Source organism: Meleagris gallopavo, chromosome 2 (assembly GCF_905368555.1).
Source record: "Meleagris gallopavo chromosome 2, MGAL_WU_HG_1.1, whole genome shotgun sequence".
Lineage (NCBI taxonomy): Eukaryota > Metazoa > Chordata > Aves > Galliformes > Phasianidae > Meleagris > Meleagris gallopavo.
The window spans coordinates 107,491,677-107,509,682 of NC_139405.1; the positions used below are offsets into that span (position 1 = coordinate 107,491,677).

Here is an 18,006-nt window from a genome sequence, read left to right on the forward strand (position 1 = left end):
TGACCTGCCTTCTCCATCCTGACTAAAAAAATTCTGTGGAAGAAATAAATCTTACCACTGCATGCACAATACTTCCCAGTGGGAAAGATGAGAAAAAAGAATCAGCTGCATGTAACAGTGATATAAAATATTACATTGTTCAATGCACTACTGGAAGGAGTTCAGGTGTCCTCTGCATATAAAGACCTTCTTAGAACAAATGAATGTGTGCTCATCATTCATCTTATTAAAAAGTCACAGTGTTTTGAAAAATACCATTATAATTCAATTTTTTTTTTTCTGTGACCACTTTAAACTCTTAACAATGTAAGAACTCAGTTGATCAGGCTTAAAAATTAGTTCATAATCTGAACTTTTAAAATAGAAGACAGGAGAAGGGAAGGGAAGGGAAGGGAAGGAAGGGAAGGGAAGGGAAGGGAAGGGAAGGGAAGGGAAGGAAGGAAGGGAAGGGAAGGGAAGGGAAGGGAAGGGAAGGGAAGGGAAGGGAAGGGAAGGGAAGGGAAGGGAAGGGAAGGGAAGGGAAGGGAAGGGAAGGGAAGGGAAGGAAGGGAAGGGAAGGGAAGAGGGAAGGGAAGGGAAGGGAAGGAAGGGAAGGAAGGGAAGGGAAGGGAGGAAGGGAAGGGAAGGGAAGGGAAGGGAAGGGAAGGGAAGGGAAGGGAAGGAAGGGAAGAGAAGAGAAGAGAAGAGAAGAGAAGAGAAGAGAAGAGAAGAGAAGAGAAGAGAAGAGAAGAGAAGAGAAGAGAAGAGAAGAGAAGAGAAGAGAAGAGAAGAGAAGAGAAGAGAAGAGAAGAGAAGAGAAGAGAAGAGAAGAGAAGAGAAGAAGAATCACTCAGCTTAGACCAGATCCTAACACTTTTTCTCCTTTTTTCTGCTCAAGGTGATTTTGTCAGTTCTAGCTTAAGCAGAGCCAGAGGAGTGTAACACAAGGATCAAATTTTGTTAAAGGCAGGCTATTCCTTGCTTGCATAAAGCAAACAGAATTTCTCTCCAAAAATTTCAGATCTTGATGGTATATTTAAACATTTGCGCTGACAGCAGAACCAGAAAAGAACATCTCTTGGTATAAATCCCAGATGGGTGAGATCCTGAGATCCTGACTCAGTACAGCAGGTTATTTTATGACTTTTCCAATTATACCACAGGATAGATATTCTCAGGCAGAATATGGAGACAAATTGTGCATCAGCAAAAACATACAAGCATCAAGGGTGCTTGTGCACAGTTTTGCAGAGCTGAAAGTTACAATTTATGAGTTCAGATGCTCAAATACAGAAATCTGGTACCACATGCCTGATAGATTTTTCCTTTTTTTCCCCTTATCTGAGGCAACGCTGCGCAAAAACCTAACAATATTTTCCATCAACATTTTCAAACTTCTAGTCTGCCAGGTACATTTGTGAGGAGTGTTAACGCTGAGTAGATTTGTTTGTTTGGCATCTCTTGCCACACTGATACACAAATATATATATATATGCACGCTTACACGTACGTGCCAAGAAAACAGTAGCAATGGTTACATATTTATTTACTTATGTAGACTGTAAATTTTATAATGAGCGAGACTGTAATGGAATCAGTGTGATATTAATGTTATCTTCTTGCCAGGTTAAGTCAGTATGTGCACCGTTTATGCCAGATAAATAATTGTTCCTTAAATCCAAAAACATGTTACCCTGCAGCTGCTCCTACCCGAACCAGAATTTACTGGAACATATCTCATTATTATTTAGTAGAAGGTTGTTTACAGCTTGTGGTGTTTGAGAGTATTTTGATTGCGCAGTATGGTCTTAAACAAAGCAATTCCAGGTAAGTCAAGTATGGGTTAAAAGTAAGAGAAAACAAGTCTGAGCAATTTGCTTTCCAGAAACACAGAGAACAAGTTGTAAATTACAAGGAGGTAAAATCTGTTGCATATAATTATTTCAGTATATTAATTATTCATTGACATGACAACAGAGAGCGGCGTGGCGCTTTCCAGACAAAGCTATGTCTTGCTCACAAACTGTGCACAATTTTAAGGGAAAAGCTCTCCTTCCACAGGCAGCACCATGGAGAGGAGATGGATCAAGTCCTGGGCTTTATATCAGATGGTAAACAGAAAAAGGAGCGACTGTGAGCAAAGATGCAAGCAAGTGAAAAGAAAGACCAGATGTAACCCACTCAAAGATGAAATATTGGAACAGGTTGCCCAAGGAGGCTGTGGATGCCCCATCCCTGCAGGCATTCAAGGCCAGGCTGGATGTGGCTCTGGGCAGCCTGGGCTGCTGGTTGGTGACCCTGTGCATAGCTGGGGGGAGGTTGGAACTGGATGAGCACTGTGGGCCTTTTCAACCCAGGCCATTCTGTGATTCTATGATTCTATGATTCTACATTCTGAAGTTACACAGTAAAAATGAACTGCCTTGAACAGGGACAGGGAGATATTTGAGTTGCCAATAGCTCTGCAAAATAGTACCTAAGTACTATAGGAACTCATCTCTGTCATTCTTTTTCAAAGAATTAACCATCAGTCTAGGAGGCATAAAGATTTCTAAACTAAGTAAAATGTACTTGGTGTATTCAGTGCTGATGAAGCTTCAGCTGGACAAAATATGTCAGTAAGTATATCAGCCCAACAGCATGTGTAGATAGATGCAAGAGAACAAGAACCTTACAGATACAGAAAGTTTAATAATGAGAAATGAAATAAAAGCTGAGAGGTTCAATTAAGGCAAAAGATGCAGCTGCTCTTGAAAAACTTCGGAAACTTGTTCCAGAAGCAAAAACTTTCGTAGAACTCTTTAAAAAAAGATTAAAATAGTATAATAGTGGAAACATCTGCAGAGTTATTTGATACACCACAATGAGCAAAAGAAATACGATATCCTCTTTCATGGAATATGCCAAACTTTTTTGCATTGATCTGAGCTCGTTTCCTGAGCAATGGACCTTCCTACAGGACAGAACTCTGGGCAGCCTGGGTTAGTGTTTGGTGACCCTGCCCACATCTGGGGGGTAGAAACTAGATGATCTTTGAGGTCCTTTTCAACCCAGACCATTCCATGATTCTATGACTCTATGAAGGGCTGTTCCTTTCAAACACACACCACGTAGACTCTTCCTTCATCCATACTCTGATCATATGTTAGAATGGAGGAATGATATTCTAAGCAAGTACTGCTTAGTGAGGGGAGGAAGAGGTATGTTTATGATGCACTGAACATCACTGACAACAACAAACTTTTCCTTCCATCAACATAATGCTCCTGTGGGTGCTGTTGGAAGGATCAGTCCTTGCTCAATCACTCGGATTATCTTGTGACAACTTGGAGACCTGCAATGCTGACAGTGGCTGAAGAAACAAATGTCCTCAAATGTCCTCAAAAATAAAAAGTAAATAATGTACTTCTACTAGGAAGATCAACCCGGAGATCCCTACTCCTCTTGGTAGATTTTAATTTCTTTAGAAGTATTTACAGACTATCTTTTGGCTAAGATACACAGGAATTTGTGAATTCATCAGAAGAGCAACCCACGCATAATCAAGACAAACAAATGTGCCTACTATGTACATAAAGAAAGGAAAACTGTCAATTGCTTCCTGATTTTGCCCACACAAATGATCCTGATACAAAGCAAGGAGAAAGAATGCTGGAGCTGGTAAAATTGTCTAGTAGGTCACCTCGACAATTTCCTGCTGTGGGTGTGATGTGAAATGAGCCTTTCAATGGTAAAAAGACTCTTTAAAGGACAACTTCTTATACCTTCAGTGATTATATGCTCAGAGTGAATATTGGTGGCACATCATGTGTTACCACAAGGTACTGCACTAGATACAGCTGGAGATGGTGGTACCTGTGCTGTTACAGCCACAGAGGTCTGAAGACACTGGCAAGACAAGATTTAGATGAAGACATCTGTTATTTTACAACTGATAGGGTTGGGAAATAAAAAGAAGGAAGGGAAACTTTCAGGCACACACCATCGTCTTCAGGGCTTTATCCAACTGTTTTCAGTTACTTCCTCTTCTAGGCAGAATTTTACCCTTCGATCTCAACCTTCTTGTTGATTTCATCAAATACAGTCATTTTGAAAGGGAAAGAATGGGAGAGGAGAAGTTACATTTCGTGCAGCAAACAACACATGGAGAAAGACCTCAGGCCTGCTTCTGCTCTATACTGAATCTCCTTGGCTACAGTGAATCTGAATTAATTTCAAATGTTCCGAGAGAAAGGAAGAAGAAGAGACTACACTAATTTTTATCAGCTTTCCTTTTTTTTTGTAGCTGACAGACTTTATGAAAAGTACACTTTTGCTTTGTTTCCTACGTGTATAATGAAAAAAAAGATAAAAAAGGTAGGCTAAGTGATATTTAAAAAGACAATTGCAGCAAGCATTTGGGAGAGTTTTCCTTCCTTATTCCTCTATCCCCATCAAATAATTGCTGCAAAGTGCCAGCAGCACACGCTGATAAAGAGTTGTGGAGATGACAGCAACAAGAACAACAGAGAAATGCTCTAACTCAAGAACTACATAGTCCAATCTTGTCGACATGACTAAAATCCTGCTAACTCAAGAAAAATAAAGAATCACAGAATCATAGAATGGCCTGGGTTGAAAAGGACCACTAAGCTCATCTAGTTTCAAGCCCCCTGCTATGTGCAGGATCACCAACCAGCAGACCAGGCTGCCCAGAGCCACATCCAGCTTGGCCTGGAATGCCTCCAGAGATGGGGCATTGCTTGGTCCATTTTGGTTGTAGATTTCCCTTTGCATAGATAAACAGGACAATAGGGTTGCTAGAGTGAGAAGATTCATTCTGATTCAGTTATGCACTTGGGCATCAGCTGAGAAGTAAGTCTTCCTGATGTCCTCTGAGTCAAGTATTTGTGCAGCTTCTCACTGACAAATCCACATTCTTGTTTGCTTTATCGTTTTCTATTACAAATGAGACACTGATAATGAGGGCCTGATGCTGATTGTTTCTGAACAATTTTTTGCACTTCAGATACAAACTTTTAAAAACTGTTTCTGTATTTTTATAGATACACAGTTGCGTTCTGCTGCATTATATCTTATCTGTTAATCGTAACAGATGCCATATGACACATATTCATTCAAGAAGTGATAGTTCCCCATTCCAAGATACTCATTCATAAATATCATGTAGTAATGGAAGGAAACGCCATAATTTACTAATGACAACAGCACAGAAGTACTGTTTATTTTATTTTTCAGGATAAATTTGTGAGTATGCTTCTGTATGTTATTAAGCATAAGCATGCATGAGTGCCTAATAATTTGTCTTACATAAAATATTAATAATGCACTATGCCTTTTATTAGTTTATTATTTATATCTACAGGTGCTGTTCATGGGAGTCTGCAGCTTATATTATACTTCAGTTCTGAAATTCTAGCAGGTTTACAGTCTGTTACAAAGTGAAGATGTAGAAACCTATCTTCCCCCAGCCTTTTTTTTTTTTTTTTTCCCCTAGCAAGCAGCAAACCTAACCATGCAGTTAACTGTGTAGGGGTTTCTCAGCATTATTTAATCCAGTTCATCTCCCAAAGGCCTATAAGCAATTGTAAGTGTTATCCAAATTATCCTCAAATGATCCAATCATTAAACACGGGAGCTAAATACTCCAAGTTCTAAAACTCATTGACACGTGCCAGGAAAAAACATACAGACTTCCTCCCATCGCTCCCCCCAGTTATTTGTTTTTGTCTGTTTCTTTGTTTCATTTATGCGTATAAACTTTGCATCATGTAGAACAGCATGAGCAGCTCTGACATAATATCCCTCACTACAGTGTTCCTGCTAAGGGGACACACACATGCCTGCGTGCACTGAACAATTTAACATGTATACTAAATTATGTACATATGTATATAGATATTATATACGTATATATACATGTATATTACATATATGTATATACATATGTATACTATATATAAAAACAGTAAGACTGGGGAGATGATCAGCAGTTTTTAAGACCAGCTTCTTACCCACCTACAACTTTAAAGATTACTAAGAGCATTAAGAGTTTTAAATGTAGACAACATTGGGAGAAGCAAGGAATTACGATGCAAAACACGATAATATAAATAAGGGAGATTTGAATGGGAAGTCAGCTTTGAATATCGCAAAGATGCAAAATAATCTGAAGTCTCAGCCACTCAGGACTCTAACAAGTTTAGATGTTGTACCGAGGGACATGGTTTAGTGGGGAAATGTTGGTAGTAGGTGAATGGTTGGACTGTATGATCTTGGAGGTCTTTTCTAACTTTGGTGAGACTACGATTCAGTAAGTAGCTACACTGCTATAACCCATAAAGCATCTAGAGGCAGAAGAACAGAAACCTACTTCATTCTTCCTCCATATACACAACCCATAAGAACTTATCATCACTTTGCAAAAACAGCTGTGTGTTGCTGGGTGGGGTGCATGAGTCTGCAAGCTGGAGGAGGCTGTGTGTGTAGTGGGGTGCGTGTGTCTCATAGAGCTTTTAAAGCTCTGTCTGTGGTGTTCCACGCGTGGAAACTGCTTGGGGGAGGGAGAGAGCGGTGTAGGAGGGAGATGATGAGTTCTCCGTGGGGGTGTGCGAGGGATACATTGGCAGTTTAAGCCTGCATGAGCATGCGTGTGTATGAATGTGTTTCCCCACAGCTTGTGCCCTGAGTCTGAAGGATACCGGGGTTCTTCGAAGGATGCTCTGTGTGCTGCGTGTTAGGGAGAGCCAAGACGGTACTGTGCAGATTACAGCAGCCCCGAGCTCAGAATGGAGCAAAAGACAAAGAAAACAACAACAACAACAAATAATACACAACCTCTATCCGAGCAGGATTGAAGAACGGCACAACTCCCAGACCGGATGGGAGCCGTACCATGGGCTGCCCGCAGCCGGGAACGATCCCTTTACAGATCAAAAGAGAAGGAAAAAATAGAAAGGAAAACAAAACAAAACAACAACAAAAGCCAACTACCAACAAACCAACACCCATCCTCACGTCCCTTCCCCAAAGTTATCCCAATGATCTTGATCCCAGCAGGACCCTTTCCTAAGGGAGCCGCCAGAGAAGTGATCGGGGTCCGGGCAGACCTCTGTTCTCAGCCCGCTCCGTTCCCTTCCCCGACCCGAAACTCCCTGAGAGCTGAAACTCGCTGCCCGGTTTGGAGAAGGCGGTGGTTTTAGTCGGCTGGAGATTATCTCAGCTGGAGCCGCGAGAGCCATTAATTAAGCCAGCTATTTAGGATTTTAATGCGATTTAAATTGGCCCTTGGTATTGAGAAGAAAAGAGGAGAAAAAGACAACAGTGCTAATGACAGTGCATTAGGATCTGAGCACAATGGTGGGCTATTACGGGAGTCCCGAGGCTCTTGTAAGGTTCAGAAGAGCCGGGAAAAGGGAAGGAAGAGGACAACAAAAGGAAGACAATGATCTGCCCTGCCTGCGGTCCGGGACATCATCCTCAGAGCCCAGAGCTCCGCCTCTGCTTAGGGCTTAGGGAGGATGGGTGAGTGGGAGCACGGGACCCTTAGGCGCCCTTCTGGGGGAGGAGGTTGGCCTGGTAACTCCAGTTTGCCAGTGCAAGGGGTGGCAATGAGTTTCGTCCCCTCTGCCTCTTCTTCAAACTTGTCTACCCTGGGGTGCCAGGATGAGATCGTGGCAACATCCCAATACTCTCTTCACGCCCGCTGGTCTGTGCCCAAGGTGGAAGGGGAGAACACTCTCCAGGGGAGTTGCTGTAAAGCCCTCAGCCCCCCCCTTCACCTTTCTACTCCAGCCTCTTCCCCAAGTCTCGCCCTTAAGGACTGAATCATTAAGAGGTAGTTTGGAATGTCAAAAATTAAAATTAGGCTAGGGGACATGATCAAGACTTAGCGAGTGCCATTCAAATGAGAGGTGATACCACAACTGAGTACATGAAAGGCAGAGGAAAGAAAGGGGAGCGTGGATCCCCGGATTTTATTGGCAGACTTTGTGGTGACTGATGCTTGAGATATTCAGAGGGTGGATTTGTTCTTTTCTTTCTTTTTTTCCCCCCCTTCTTCTTCTTCCCTTTTTTCCTTTTGTTTCCTTTCTTTCCTTTCATTTTTATTTTTGTTTCAATTTTTTTTTTATTTAATCAAATAAGATCTGATGGTTGTACCTAAGCTAGGCATTAATGCATTAGGATGTCAGTCACCTCTAAGCGATTTGACAAACTCAAGATCTCTTAAAACGTGCAGAGTTCAGATCATATTAATTCCCCAAAAATGTTTTGATTCAAAGTAGTTTGTATTTTATGTTGCCAAGGGCAATCGAAAAAGAGCTATTGCCAATAGGTTGGCCCTTCTCTCTTCATGGCCCAGAGGCGATAGCAGTATTTAAGCTTCTGAAATTAGCCTGGGGCAGGAACGATGGATGATCACAAAGCGAAACAAGAGCTTTTTTTGGAGTTTGCCATCTCGATTTCATAAAACGATGCAGGCCAAATGTCACCGTGTTGTCTTTTTAATCCAAATATATGGAGGTGAGGACACCAAGCCTTCATACACTTCATGTCCGAGGGATGGGAAGGGATGGGTGTGGAAGAGGGTTTGGAGGGCGTTTGAAAAAAAAGCCCTCATCAGAAGAAAAAAAAAAAAAAAGAAAGAAAGAAAGAAAAAAAAAAGAAAATGGGGAGTAGAGAGAGAAAGAAGAGGAGAAAGAAAGAGAGAAATCAAACAGGAATCTGGCTCTTCTGCTTTTAAAATGGCAACCTAGAGAGGAATTAAAAGGGAATGGGTGTGTAATAAAAGCCTGAGACGATTAATAGGAAAGTATAAGAGGGGAGGGATTTTTTTAATGATTAAAAAACACAGACGACTCCTGTAAATAGAAGCTTCATTTCTTCAAGTGATTTCTTTTGAAACGAGCGATCTGAATATTCAACTTTAAGGCAAAGCTCCACTCTGTATGTACAACATTAATATGATCTCTGCAGAATTTGGTACTCAGAAATATTAACATATCAAAGCCACTGCCTGAGGCTAGAGAAGCTATCGATACACGAGCAGTAGGAAAAGTAAAGATTATTGGTTCTGATGGTTAGAGCAGGGAAGCTCCGGGCTAAATCCTGCACACCATTAACTGAAAGTGATAGCATGGGGATCTCTGCCCTGGAATCGGTGGCAAATATTTTCTCTAGCTAGTAATTAGCTCACCAGCACCTAAGCCTTGCAAAAATCTTTTACTTTCCGAGCCTCATTAAAAGCAAACACCAAATCACTGCACTAAACAATCTAAAAGGCAGCTGATATATATAATGGCAGCCAGAGATGGAAGCAGGGAAGAACCATGTTTGTGATATTTGTCATTCCTATCAGTATTAATACCAGGACTGCAAAGCATGGCGCTTCTTAGAGACTGCTTTATTTTATTTTATTTTATTTTTGGAAAAGTCTACTGAATAGGGTATTCCCATGGGTAAGAACATGGGAAGTTTTCTTTCTCTCTGTCTTTCTTTCTTTCTTTCTTTCTTTCTTTCTTTCTTTCTTTCTTTCTTTCTTTCTTTCTTTCTTTCTTTTTCTTCTTTCTTTCTTTCTTTTCTCTCTTTCTCTCTTTCTTTCTCTCTCTCTTTCTCTCTTTCTCTCTTTCTCTTTCTCTCTCTCTCTCTCTTTCTCTCTTTCTCACTCTTACTCTTACTCTTACTCTTTTCCTTCCTTCCTTCCTTCCTTCCTTCCTTCCTTCCTTCCTTCCTTCCTTCCTTCCTTCCTTCCTTCCTACCTCCCTTCCTTCCTTCCTTCCTCCCTCCCTTCCTTCTTCCCTTCCTTCCTTCCTCCCTTCCTTCCCTCCTTCTTTCTTTCTCTCTTTACCTCTCTTGCTTTCTCTCTCTCCTTCCCATTCTCCTCCTCCCTTCTTCTCTTTCTTCTCTGTCTTTCTTTCCTTTTCTTCTTTTTTCCCTTTCTCCTTTGCTATTGCATCCAAAACATTCAAAAGCAACCTTTTTTAAAAGATATATGTATATATTACTGACAAAAATAAAATAGAAAGTCTGTCACGAGATGTTTAAAATATTAGGGAAGCCACTTTTGAGTTAATATATTCTTATTGATGTATTACTAGAAAAGAAGTGTGATTTATTTATATGGGATACTGTATAGCGCTTAGGTGCAGGATGTTTTGATTACTGCTATCACCTATCGCTTTTTTTGAAGTCGGACAAAATATTTATTATGTATTTTTAATATACATTTGAAACTTATATTCTTTCCTTTGATATCTTCCCTGAATATGCCAAGAGATAGATAGCAATGCACTAGTAGTTCTGCACTCAGATCAGGGTAAAGAAAACCTTGCATTTTCATGCTGAATTTCCTTTACTATCAATCTTTAAATCCTTGAATAATCTGATCGCTTTAAAAAGAGAGAGAGCGAGAGAGAAGGGAAGAGAGAGACTTGACTACAATCATCTGCACAGGTAATTGGAATCGTCTTAACAGCAGCTGGAAAACTGAATAAACGGGTGTAGAGCTGAGCTGAGATTTGAGCCGCCCTTCAACTGGGAAATAAAACCACCGTCAAACACTCCAGACTCAAACCCCAGCTGAAGGGAACTCTGCCTTTCTTCCAGCTAACGATCTCTGCTTCTCGGAGGTCAGCTCTCGGATCAAATCCGAAAATAATTAATCCGAGAGACGAAGACCAAAGCACCGACAGCAGGAGTTGGGCAAGAGTTTGCAAACCCACCAGCATTCTCCAGGAATGGGCTGGGAAAAGCCGTGTCCCCTTTCTCCCTCAGCCCTTTCAGTCCCTCCGCCCAAGCCCAGCTCCGGCCGCGGCGAGGCGGGCGCTACGGGAGCTGTCCCTTCAGCACCACCGCTCTCCGGCCGCTGCAGCCGGCCCGGCCCCGCCGCTGCCCGACTCTCCGCCCAGACAAAGCCACTCCGCGCTGTCATGTCCTTTTCCTCCCTGATCCCAGTCATTGTGAGGCGAGAATACCCCTAAAATTATGATGATGCTGAGCTCCCGGTCAAACACTCTTTCGTATAAGGATATAACCGCGTGTACACCTTCTCTTTATCTGCGCTCACTCCCTACACACTTGGGCGCGACTGTAAAGTTTGCCTACAGAAGCAGTGGCTAAAGTCAATTATCTGTCACCCGAATTATCTGTCACATTGTCTAAAATATCTTCTAAATATCTTTTTTTTTCCCCTTTTTTTTCTTTTTCTTTTTCTTTTTTCTTTTTTTTTTCTCCTCTAGAAAAGACAAGAGTGGGGCAAGAAATGCGTATTCCAAGAGGCTGAGTCACAAAGTGTACTCCCCTCCGACTCTGTCATTCCTTTTATACTACGAACAAAAGCGTGATTTTAAGCTTGTTAGAAGGTGTTTTCACGTCAGGCCCTTAGGCTGCTATTGTTTCTTTTCAAGATAAATGTTAAGAATAACAACAATAACAAAATACAAACAGTCAGATCCCGCAAATGAGTGACGAAATGAGTATTTAGCGAGAATTCCGAATCTTTCTTCTAACTTAGACTTGAGATACTTTCATTGACAGATAGTTACCAAACAAAGTTCACAAACGAGTTCCACACTGATACATAGCTCTACTGAAACATTTCCAAAAAACCCTCCTTTCCCCATACGAGATGAAACTGCCTATTTAAAAATCCGGCGCCAGTGAGCACGTTTCTCAAACTCATTACCAGGGATCAATTCAGTTAAATGGGAAATGAGAAAATGAGTCAAGAAAGCCCTGCATTCAACGGGAGTATCCGAGAGCTACTGATGAACAAATCACGTGTAAAGTGCAAATGGACTGTGAACTGTGAAGTGCTCTAAGCTACTTTGAACGTATTTGGGACTAATGTCAAATGCTCACAATTTCGGCAGTAAAAACTAACTAAGCATTGGAAGAAGGAAAAAGAGAGAAATTTAGACGGTTTCAACTTTACAAATATTGATAGACGCAGGTATTTGTAACATCTTACCTCTTCTTATCACACCACCTTGTCCGTTCAGTACAAGTCCACACTGGGCCTCCACTGAGCTCTTAAGTAACGAGGAAAAATAAAAGAAAAAGAAAGAGGGGAAAAAAAAAAAAAAAGGAAAGAAAAAAAGGAAAGAAAAAAATCAGATACAGAAACCCACAGACGGATCACTTAGCTTATGCTTTGTTACACGATTTGCTCAAGAACAATAGTTAGAGTGAGCTAGGAAAACATAGTTATTCTCATCCAACTCAAGTGGTCTGGAGAAATCACACCGCCATCCTGCAGTCTGTCCCTACCCCACGAAATGCAGAGCAATTATCACTTTTCCTTCTATTTAAATAGGAGTTTCTTCTGGATTTGGAAAGTAAGTTGACAGTTACATGGGCAGAATAGAGGGACAACTAAGTACTCTTGCAAGAATAGTGTGCTCGTACTCTACATTTGCACGCACAGACATAAAAATATACTTATGCTATACTTATACTACTAAATTCATACGTATGTTTAGTGACACAAACGTATCGACTTACAAAGTGTACGCGGAAGTACACAAAGAGCACAAACGACAGAAGACCTACCGAGCTTTGCCGGCTATGCAAAGTCGTATGAGTGTAACAATAGGGCTGAGGAATCGAGTCGCTGTGCTTGTGTCCGCATTATAGGTGGGTATGAATATGTATCTTTGTGCACAAACACCGGCACCCATGTGTGAGTGTGGCATGATGAACCTTCCAAAAGCCTGTCTACTGCTTCTGGTGCACATCTGAGGAGATCTCACTTCTTTATTCTCCTGTTATGAGTCTTATTATGTGGGGATCTTCGCCCTCCGTAATAAATATTTTTATTGGAATCATAAAAGACTTGAAAAGGTTGGGTTTTCTTTGGGTTTTCCTTATGTTGGGGGTTAAAAAAACAAAACAAAACAAACCTAAATCTTTGCCCAGTGGAAATGTGTTAAAGACGCATTTTCCTCTACAAACAAACGAGGTATTGGACATGAAAGAGGCCTTTAAGGGTGTTAACCTACTCAACAGCCCGTGAAGAGTTAAGTAAATGCGGAGAGAGTCGGTGCATAATAAAAACCCCACTTTACAAAACAACCTTTACAGTCCTGGCTCTCTCCCCCACTTTCACCATATTGGCTCTGGCCCTGTAAGACCTTCCTTTTCAAGGCTCTTTTTTATTTTAAGTGTTCTGCCTTAAAGTGATTATGAAATCAATATGAAAAAAACTTGGCGACTGAGCATAAATTAAAGCGGTGATGGGAAAAGGTGTGACAGTTTTCTTTGTTGCCCATGGAAAATCTTTTTAGGGCACTGAAAGATGCCACTCCAGCTCCAAGACTGTTTGCATCTGTTAGGCTGACTTAAACCGCCCTCGAAACTATTGGACATTCACTTAAAATTCTGTTCAGGGAAAAGTATATTTACATTTGTTGCATTTGAAATGAGGCATATGCTGATGAACGTTTTAAAAAGAAAGACTAAGGGGAAAGAGAGAAGGGTGGTTATGCTACAGTTTTGCTTTAAAATGGTTTGTGTTTCGTCCTGATTCTACCCGTCCCCAAAAGCTTCCCACCGAGCCCAAGGTGATAGTCGCAAGTGTCTAAGTTTGTTCTGAATCCGCCAAATTATAAAGATAAATATTAATATTCTCAACTTCTCACGGCTCAGGCTTTTCGATTCCCTAACACACTTCCCTCATCTGCTGGGGAAAAGAGGGAGGAGGAAAAATAAAGCAAAGATTGGGTACAAAGACATTAAATGGGGAAATGAGGACATTTGTGCTCAGATAAGGTGTGATCGATAGAACAGCATTTTCGAAAGAAATCCTGTTTATTTTTTTCTTCTTTAAATAAACAACAACAACAGCAAAAAAGAATGTGCCTCTAGCAGCTTAACCAACCTCCCTCACTCTCTCTCTCTCTCTCTCTTTTTTAAGGGAAACATGTTGTTTGGTCGGATGACATTGCATAAATGACCAGTTGAATGGCACTAAGTCGAAAATTGGATAAACTATGGTGCTTTTTTGCCCGGGACTTAGGCATTGTCTGCTGTCTTGCAAACGTTCCTAATCCCCTCTTTTGAAAAATACAAGGCTTTGTGCCTGCCAATGAAAAAAAATTTGTACAGATACAAAAAAATCAGCAGCAGACGTGGTTATAAAAAGGAGTAAATAGGTTTTAGTTGGGCTGAGCAGTGAATGGCAGTTTTTTTTTTTTTTTTTTTTTTTTTTTTTTTTGTAGGGGGGTAACATAAGGAGATCCCTAAAAATGCCCAGAGAAAGGATAAAAAAAAAAATTATATAGTGAATTTTAATGGAGAAAGTCAGGTTTAAATAGTTAGGGTTTCCTCCTCGGAGATACAAGATAATGTTCTTTGTTGTTGGGTTGTTGGGTTGTTTTCCTCCTTCAAAGAAAAAAAAAAAAGATTTTTTTTTCCCCTCTCCAATGTAAATAGAGTTTCTGGGTGGTTTTTGTTTTTGTTGGTGGTGCTCCTTTGGTTGATTTTTAAGAGAATAAAATAACCCTTTCTTAATTTTACAGACTTCGGGTTTTTGACCGCAACGTATTTGTGGAAAGAGCAACATAGCGAGCTTTGTATGACTGGAAGCCAGATTTGGGGGAAAAGTAAGTACAGTAAATACGGTCCTATTCGTCTCTTCCGCTGTTTGGGGAGCTTTAGTTCCTCAGCTCGTCGGAAGAAAAGAGGTTTGCTTTTGATCTTTTGATTTGGAGGAGTTCTCGAAATGGGTGTTATTTACAGGAGGGCGTTGTTAGCGATTTTGGAAACAATGTTCATTGAGTTATCAGCTTCATTTTTTTTTTTTTTTTTTTAGTTCAAGGATTTCTGAGCGGATAAAGCTGAGGTTAAAATACACAGATACAGAAATTTCTGATGGGTCAAGGTGCCGGTTAGAGGGGAAGCAGATGAATGACTAAATACATCGTTAGATGAATTCAGCTTTATCCTCTTCTGTCTTTCTCCCTATTAACAAATAGATCGGATATTGCGAGGAATTTTTAACCTACTGACGAACATTTGCTCCCCTTTCTTTCTCCCCCACCTCTTGCCTCGGACTTTCCCTTTGTATGCACGTCGGAAAGCGACCTTTTTTCCCTGTCCTTCCTTTTCCCCCTTTTCCTCTTCCATCCCTTCCTTCCCACATTTACCTGCCCTATCGCTGCAAGTTATTTGAACGCTCCCGTTCACCGAAGGAAAGGAAAAGTTTAGGAAAAACGGGAAGGTGGCTTTGATTCTGTTTAGTTTGAGTCGCCGGTACCTTTGCTTACATTTGACACACTTACACACACGCGGACACACACACGCACCCCGGGATCTCCGTACGAGTCCCACGCTCTCAGCCTACACCCCGCGCGAGTTTTGTTTGTTTGTTTGTTTGTTTGTTTGACCAAGGAAGACCGCTTGTTTTTTGGTTTTTGTTTTGTTTTTGTTTTGTTTTTCCATATTTTTCTTGCTATTCTTCTGAAGGGGAAGGGCTCCGGATCAGGTTTTTTTTTTTTTGTTTTTTTTGGATGAAGCTTCCCTTCTTTGTATGAGCTACAGAGAGCTGCTCTGAGCAGAGGAAAATGGGGAGGGTGGGGGGGGGGTTGGACCGGGGCAGGGGAGGGGAGAAGAAGGTGCCTCGAAAGGAGATCGCATGCTATTTACCTGCAAATCGTCTGCTCCCGAGGCTGCAAGCCCGAGGCTTGGTCCTGGCAGGAGTCTTTGATCTGGATGCATCCCATATTGGGACCCATGGCTCATAAGAGACAGGTCGTGGCGGCGGTAAGCATCTAAGCACCCCAGCTCTCTCCTCTGCTCGTCCAAGCAGGAGGATTTGAGCGCCCGCGCATTGTGCAGGTTGATAAAATCAGTGGGTTCCCCATGGTGGATCTGCTGGTAGTATTGCTGGGAGTGGTGGAGAGAGTTCAAGGAGTAAGCGTCGGGGTTGACTGCCGGGTGGCTGTGTTGGAACTCGTAGTGGAAGGACTGGTGGTGCAGTGGGGTGTACTGGTGGTTAGTGGAGAAGTACGGGGAGGCGAACTCGGTGCCCGTGGTAGAGTAAGTGAGAGGAGACGAGGAGGAATAGGCGACGGTCGAGTTGGCCACGGACTCCAGGCATCCAAGCTGCATCAAACGGTAACTGTTTGATCCGTCATGACGTATCTGAAAGGAAGAAGTGAAAAGAAGACCCCAAAACTGGAGGTTTGTCATTTAAAACCCCGGCTGCGGTTCTTCCAAGCACGCTGTCCTGCATAGCTTCTCCCCCTGCAGAAGCGTCTCAGCCTGCAAGCTGCAACCCCAGCAACAAAAGATCCTTTCCTACCTTGGGCTGGTGCCATAAAGGTCTGTTCAAAAAACCAGAAACAGCCCAGCCTGCCCTTAATACCGCCACGCGAAAGGGATCCGCGCGCTGAAATAAAAAAGATCTATCTGTCCATCCACCCCTCCATCCATCCATCCATCCATCCCTCCATCCATCCCTCCATCCATCCCTCCATCCATCCATCCATCCATCCACCTCCTGATCACAGCTGTAATATCTGGGGCTGACACAAAAAAAAAACAACTCATCAAACAGCGGAAACTACCGAGAACACACACAAGTCCCGTCCCTATGTTACAGCGTAAAGAAAGCTTTGCCGCCTGCTCGCCTTCCTTTCTTCCTTCCTTCCCTTCTTCCTTTTTTTTTTTTTTTGAACCCCTATTTTTCTTTCTTTTTTAAAATAACGAATCAGATCCCAAATCCCCCCCCTTCCCCCCCCCCCTCCTCCTTTTCCCGAGCTTCGAAAGAAAAGGGGAGTCCTGTTTTTGAGCGAGAACTCCCCATTCCTGGCGAGCTGGTGGTGATTTCTCTCCACTTCATTATATTATTAGGGGTATTATTCTGATTTTCGTTCTGGCAACGGTTTTAACGTGGTAATGAGTTGCCCTTTCTGGCGACAGATGTCATAACGAATTTTCTCTCTATACTTCTTTAAGTTATCTCTGAAGCCGGATTATAATTAAACGTAACGGTCCAATATGGATTAAAAAAAAAAAAAAAGAAAAGAAAAGAAAGAAAAAGAAAAAGAAAGAAAAAAAAAAAAAAGAAAGAAGGGAAACGACCACACGAGCACACGCACACACACACAGATGCACACACACGCACACGCGCAGCCCCACACGCGCGCTCACAACACACACACACACACACGCACTCACACACACAAAATACCTCTGCATCGTGGACGAGACCTGGAAAGGTAGTTGACATTTTTTGGTTCTCCGGTTTAAAAAAAAAAAAAAAAAAAAAAAAAAAAAAAAAAAAAAAGGAGAGAGAAAAAGAAAGGGGGGAAAAAAAAAAAAAGCCACCAAACTCTCAGTAAAATCCCCCTCTCCGAATTAAAAAAATAAAAAGCAGAATGAAATTTGCAAAATCCGAAGTTCATGTATTTCCCCGCTCTTTCTGGTGTGTTTTTTTTTTTTTTTTTTTTTCGAAAAAATCTCTCCAGACGGAGGGAATTTGCAATGTATCTGCATAGATCAGATCTCTCGCTTTTCCATGCACCTCCTTAAAAACCTGTAGGAACAAAATTTTCCCTCTGCACAAAAGCTGCTCCCTGGATCAGATTTTGTACTTGCTGGGTATTTCTTTGGCTGATGTCGTAGGTCCCTTGGTAATATAGAAGTTTTGAAAATTAAGCATCAGCACTGAGAACTGGGAGGACAATAGATAGAGGAGCTTCATCCCAGGAGACAAGGAATAAATATTGTATCTTCGCCTAATAAGGAACTGTAGGTTCTTTCAACATTTTTATACATTTTTCCTCCACTCTTTAGAATGCTTTTTCTTACCCAGGCTAATATGGGAGCTAATCTGATCGAAGGGGGTATTTTGAGTACATTTTATTGGGAAGACATAAAGCTAATATATATTAATAGATATTATTAAACCGTCCTTTTCAATAGGTAAGTGCTCCTTCCTGTTGATTATACTGCTTTTAAATATTGACCAGAATCTTAAGATTGCACATTTGTATGTGTGTCTGTTTAACTGTATATATATATTTT

At 41.5% G+C, this 18,006-nt stretch overlaps 1 protein-coding gene across 2 annotated transcripts in view; it reads right to left on the bottom strand.

Moving 5' to 3' along the window:
* The window catches only part of TFAP2D (transcription factor AP-2 delta), a 51,979-nt gene extending 34,295 nt beyond the window's left edge, over positions 1-17,684 (bottom strand). The window contains exons 1-3 of one of the 2 annotated variants that reach the window (XM_085218531.1): positions 17,171-17,684; positions 15,622-16,119; positions 11,948-12,008 (exon numbers count right to left, since the gene is read on the bottom strand). In XM_085218531.1, the coding sequence (XP_085074657.1) occupies positions 11,948-12,008; positions 15,622-16,119; positions 17,171-17,209 (598 nt within the window). In that variant the 5' untranslated portion in view covers positions 17,210-17,684. Of the gene's footprint in view, positions 1-11,947; positions 12,009-15,621; positions 16,168-17,170 lie in introns of those variants that run through there. The other variant, XM_085218530.1, reaches the window with a different exon arrangement.
* Between the last annotated feature and the right edge of the window lie 322 nt (positions 17,685-18,006).